At 44.9% G+C, this 5,829-nt stretch overlaps 1 protein-coding gene across 1 annotated transcript; it reads right to left on the bottom strand.

The window, feature by feature from the left end:
* Positions 1-364: 364 nt before the first annotated feature.
* On the bottom strand, positions 365-5,501 carry HSP90AA1 (heat shock protein 90 alpha family class A member 1). Its single transcript, XM_023764076.1, has 10 exons — positions 5,338-5,501; positions 4,878-5,244; positions 4,413-4,546; positions 3,487-3,807; positions 3,163-3,328; positions 2,809-2,999; positions 2,555-2,702; positions 2,069-2,337; positions 1,427-1,760; positions 365-1,150 (listed from the first exon to the last, which is right to left on the bottom strand). Exons 1-10 carry the CDS (start codon positions 5,497-5,499, stop codon positions 1,041-1,043), a joined length of 2,202 nt encoding a protein of 733 aa, XP_023619844.1. The 5' UTR covers positions 5,500-5,501; the 3' UTR covers positions 365-1,040.
* Positions 5,502-5,829: the final 328 nt, after the last annotated feature.

Here is a 5,829-nt window from a genome sequence, read left to right as displayed (position 1 = left end):
AGAAAAAACAAAGCAAGGTATCAGGGGGGGGAATGACAGTAAGTAGATTTAGAAAAGAACTTGGAGACACTAAGGCCAAGGTTTTAAAGGGCTCTATTTGGACTGCAATGTTTCAGAAATGCCACCAACATGCAGCTTGGACATACCAACCCTGACGTAGAACGCTCGATTAGAGACCGTATTAGACAGATGGGGAGGGCATGCTGCCTGATGACACCCTGAAACCTGGGTCCCTGAAAAGTCGCAGAAAGACTTGGGGTGATCAATGTGAACCATCTATTGTTCCCTCCACTTGTCTAGGCAAGATTTGTGTATACCCAGTGCTGTTACACCAGCAACAGCCCCCAAATAAGACACTTTCACGTAACTTTTCTTTTTAATTTGTATTTGCCATAACCTTTTAAAGCAGAACATGACGAGAGCACTGCACTTCTATTCACAAAACTTGCTCTGAGTTACTTTCCAACGGCTTTACAACATATGCCTAGGTAGCTTATATTTCTGCTATGCTACACAATCCTTTAGAGACAAACCCTACGGACAGTTACTACCATCCTGTTGGTCAGCTTAGCATACTAACTTCTAGAGGCCATACTAGTACATGCAGTTGATAACTACAGGGGATGTCAGGCTTAAAAAGTAGATCTTAGGGGATGAAGGTTGTTTTAACCACGCATCTCAGAACACTGGAGCAACAAAGATTTGGTCTACTTAGGAACCTGCTTGAGAGAGAAACACTTCAGACCACAAAGCTGACAAACATTAGGCTACACGTATCTTACAACAAAGATAACCCCATTCTGTTAAAACAGGCCAACATGGAACTAGGAAAGAAAACAAGCCCGGCTTCAGTGCCTGAAGTATCACAGTCTCATACACGTAGAGGGGGAAAGGAACCCGGTCTTCCCTTTAAGTAGTTGCCATGCCATACATATTTTTACAATGTTAACAAAAATAAAGAAAAAAGTCCTTGAAAATATATTATCCAAGGGAATGAAGGTAAGGAACTGAACACGTGTGCAGGTGTCCTGCAGGGGAGCTTAGTCTACTTCCTCCATGCGGGAGGTGTCGTCGTCTCCTTCCAGGGGCGGCATCTCTTCGGTCACAGCAGCACTGCTCTCGTCAGCAGTGGGGTCATCTTCATCGATACCTTTTTGGAAATAAAAACCATGTATTAGACTTCTTAAAACCAACTAATTAGTCTAATACTATTGCTGGCTTATAACTGCTCCCAACGCTAAGCAATTATAGGGTATTTGAGTCTCAGTTCCATTTTTTAGCCTTTATGGACTAGGGACCTATTTATCCACCCCTTCAACACGTTACTTTAGTTTCAAGTGGCATGACATAATCCCAATTATGATCAAGCAGCTAAAAGTTACCCGCCCAATAGTCACGTGGGAAGTCTCTGACAACACAGGCTTACCAAGACCAAGTTTGATCATCCTGTAGATCCTGTTAGCGTGTGTCTGAGGGTCTTCCAGACTGAAGCCAGAGGACAGGAGCGCGGTCTCATAGAGCAGGATGACCAGATCCTTCACAGACTTGTCATTCTTGTCTGCCTCCGCCTTCTGCCTTAAGGTCTCGATGATGGAATGGTCTGGGTTTATCTCCAGGTGTTTCTTTGCTGCCATGTAACCCATTGTTGAGTTGTCTCTCAGGGCTTGAGCCTTCATAATTCTCTCCATGTTTGCTGTCCAGCCATATGTGCTTGTGACAATGCAGCATGGGGATGTCACCAATCGGTTTGACACGACCACCTGTAATCAAAGTATTAAGCATTAAGATGTCTGGGCATTAAGTTGTAGTTAAGATTACTACAACTCCTCAGCACCTATGTCAGCTTTACTGTGAAGTGAAATCTAAGGAATCTAACAAGTACTGAGGAATCAGAAATATGATATACTTGCAAACTTAGACATCCCACTGAACAGAAAGGCTAAAAGTTTTCTATCCTAAGTTTGCAAGTACACTGTATGGCTTAACATTGGGGGGGGGGGGGGGGGAGAATATAACAACACTTCTAAAAAGTGTCAAAAATTAGCAAATGTAGGTAGAAGAAACACACCTTTTCTACTTTTTTCTCCAAGATGTCCTTCATGATTTTGCACAGGTTTTCAAACTTGGTTTTTTTCTCTTCCTGCTTCTTTTTCTCTTCTTCATCTTCTGGAAGTTCCAAGCCCTCTTTGGTGACTGACACTAAGGTCTTCCCCTCAAACTCCTTCAGCTGCTGCACACAGTACTCATCAATAGGCTCGATCATATAGATCACTTCTAGGCCGTGCTTCCGAAGACGCTCCACGAAGGCCGAGTTAGCGACCTGGTCCTTGGTCTCCCCTGTATCGAAAAATTACTTTTAGACCTTTCACAAGGTGTCATCTCCCTTGGCTTTTCTTATCTAGTCAGATCTGACCACCACAGATATGGCCAGCTCAGTTAACTACCTTGTCGAGATCAACACCTACTAACGTACAGGGAGAGCCACACAGGTAGAAAACACCGTCCCCGTGAGGTTCCAAGCACCATGGGTGACATGAACACTATGGTCCATTACCTGTGATGTAGTAGATGTGCTTCTGGTTCTCCTTCATTCTTGTGCAGTAGTCCTTGAGGGAGACCATCTCATCACCAGAAGCAGATGTGTAGTATCTTAATAGCTCAGAGAGCTTCTTCCGGTTTTGAGAATCTTCATGAATTCCAAGCTGAAAGATAACATTAGCTTTAGAAAAACTTTCTGCATTAAAACAAAATTTAAAATTTGAGAAGCCAGTTTCATTATTGCTAATGCTCCAATGTGTTTATACCAACCTTAATATTTTTAGAGAACTGCTCATAAAACTTTTTGTAGTTCTCCTTATCTTCTGCCAGTTCAGTGAAGAGTTCTAAGCATTTTTTGACCAAATTCTTTCTGATAACTTTCAAAATTTTGCTTTGTTGCAACATCTCCCGGGAAATATTTAGAGGGAGATCCTCAGAGTCCACCACACCTCTAATGAAGTCTGAAAGAATATAAAGACCAAAGTCACTCTAAGGACAAAAATCAACCAAATACGAGTAAGCCCCCAAAACCAAAGATAAATTATCCCCCCCCCCCCACTTGCTTAAGTTAAGAATGACTTTAACCAGTGACAGTGGTCATTCTTCATACCCAACTCTACTTACTCAGGTATTCAGGGATCAGCTCCTCACAGTTATCCATGATGAAAACTCTGCGAACATACAACTTAATGTTGTTCTTTTTCTTTCTGTTTTCAAACAGGTCAAACGGAGCACGTCTTGGGACAAAAAGAAGGGCTCTGAATTCCAACTGTCCTTCAACTGAAAAATGCTGTAATAAAACACACACACAGTCATAATCAGTGGATAAACACTAGCCGTTCCCTAACTCAAAGCACTGTGGGAGAAGGGCTGGGATGAGAAAATTTAACTACTTCAGACAGAACCTGCAGAGGCAGACTGGCCTGGCCGCACTTGGCAGTCACTCACCTTCACTGCCAAGTGATCCTCCCAGTCATTAGTCAGGCTCTTGTAGAATTCCCCATATTCTTCGTTAGTAATGTCATCGGGATTTCTGGTCCAAATTGGCTTTGTTTTGTTCAGTTCTTCTTGATCGATGTACTTCTCCTTGATCTTCTTTTTCTTCTTCTTGTCACCATCCTTCTTTTCTTCTTCCTCTTCGTCAGAACCAACATCTTCTATTTCAGGCTTGTCTTCGGACTCCTTTTCTTCTTTTTCTTTCTCTTCCTCCTTCTCTTCCTTTTCTTCAGCCTCATCATCACTGACTTCTTTATCACGTTCCTTCTCCACCTGCAAAAAAAGACAGTCACATTCTAGAATGAAAAAATTAACTAAATGAAGATAAAGACTATACCAAAGCCTAAATTAGCTAAGAAACATTAACCAAGAAACTTCTCATGAATACTTGATGTTTTTAACTAAATACTAGAGGCCTGATGCAAGAAATTCATGCAAGAATAGGCCTTCCTAGAATGTTTTGTGTACCATTTGATTCTTTTGTGTGTGTGGCAGTTTTTAAGTTACTAGTTTTAAAAATCAACACTTTTTAATGGAAACAACATGACCAAAAACCTGTCACAGAATTTTGAGACCCATTAAAATAAGAAAGTTTAATGAGAAGAAAAAAAAAGAGTAGGCCTTCCTTCCCCCGGGTGCTGCGGCTGTGGAAACCCAGCTTCCCTCTGGCACCCTGGACCCAGGCTTCCCTCACAGCAGGACATCCGGTCTAATTAGCATATTACGCTTTTACTATTATAGAGAGACCTGGGGTACCTTGCAGTTAAGAACTTCAGACTAGTCCAATAACTACTGGAAGTTTGGGTCTTTGCCTTAACAAATCTTAAAGGACCAAACATTTTAATTCAGTCGCTTTGGTTATCTACATAGAAACTTACAAAGAGAGTAATGGGGTAGCCAATAAACTGAGAGTGTTTCTTCACGATCTCTTTGATCCTTCTCTCCTCCAAGTACTCAGTCTGGTCCTCTTTCAGGTGCAGGATAACCTTTGTTCCGCGCCCCATGGGTTCCCCTGGAAGAGAAGCAGGGAAAACAATTCAATTTCAATCTCAATGGCCAAATCAGGGTAAAAAACTACAATCTATTCAGCTCTCATCGGCCATACCTAAGACTTTTTAAGCCAATTTACAAAGCAAGCTTTACTGTTCCTGGATGGAGTCAGTCTCACAGCAGTTAACTGCCTCGCCCAAGATAACCTCCATGTTAGGCTATTACACTATCGCTGCTCACCAGCCCGCTCCCCAACGTCAGGCAAATTTCACAGCCTCTTTGGGTCCACTGCCCACGCACCCCTACCTCCCGGCCACTGGCTTACCCAGCAAATTAAGCCATCAGGTGCCTACCTACGTCAGTCCTAACGGTGAAGGATCCTCCTGCAGAGGACTCCCAGGCATACTGCTCATCATCGTTGTGTTTGGTGATCACAGTCACTTTCTCAGCAACCAGATAGGCTGAATAGAACCCGACACCAAACTGGCCAATCATGGAGATATCTGCACCAGCCTGCAAAGCTTCCATGAACGCTTTGGTCCCGGACTTGGCGATGGTACCCAGGTTATTGATCAAATCGGCCTTGGTCATTCCGATTCCGGTATCCACAATAGTGAGGGTTCGGTCTTGCTTGTTGGGAATGAGATTGATGTGCAGCTCTTTCCCAGAGTCTAGTTTACTGGGATCTGTCAAGCTTTCGTATCTGATCTTGTCCAGAGCCTATCAAAAAAAAAAAAAAAATACACGTTGTTAAAACACAAGAGCCCCAGATGGTGAAACCAAAACCCACCTCTGCAGGGAAAGGCGACTTACATCGGATGAGTTTGAAATAAGCTCCCTCAGGAAGATCTCTTTATTCGAGTAGAAAGTGTTGATGATCAGTGACATCAACTGGGCAATTTCTGCCTGGAAGGCGAACGTCTCCACTTCCTCCTCCTCCATCGGTTGGTCGTGGGTCTGGGTTTCCTCCGGCATCTGCAAAGGACCCCGGCAGCCCGTTGGGACCGCGCGCAGCAGCACGTCCGCAGCAGCGCTGCGGCCCCAACCGCGGCCGCCCCGTGTGTTTAGGGCTTCATTTCGGGGACAAGCGAGACTGCGGGGGACAGGCAGACAGGAGGCTGCCGACAAAGGGATGACCTCATTCCGGGCCGCGCCGCGCCGCTCACAGGGGCGCGCGCCACCCGAGCCCAAGTCGCTTGCAGGCCGCGGGCAACGGGCGCCGCCTCGCTGCGGCTCCAACCCGCGGGCCGGGCCCCGGGAGAGGCCTTCCGGGCGGGGGGAGGTCCTCCCTTCGCAGGGCCCCCG

Source organism: Myotis lucifugus, unplaced genomic scaffold (assembly GCF_000147115.1).
Source record: "Myotis lucifugus unplaced genomic scaffold, Myoluc2.0 scaffold_316, whole genome shotgun sequence".
NCBI classification, from domain to species: Eukaryota; Metazoa; Chordata; class Mammalia; order Chiroptera; family Vespertilionidae; genus Myotis; species Myotis lucifugus.
This window is presented reverse-complemented; position numbering and strand designations above follow the sequence as displayed.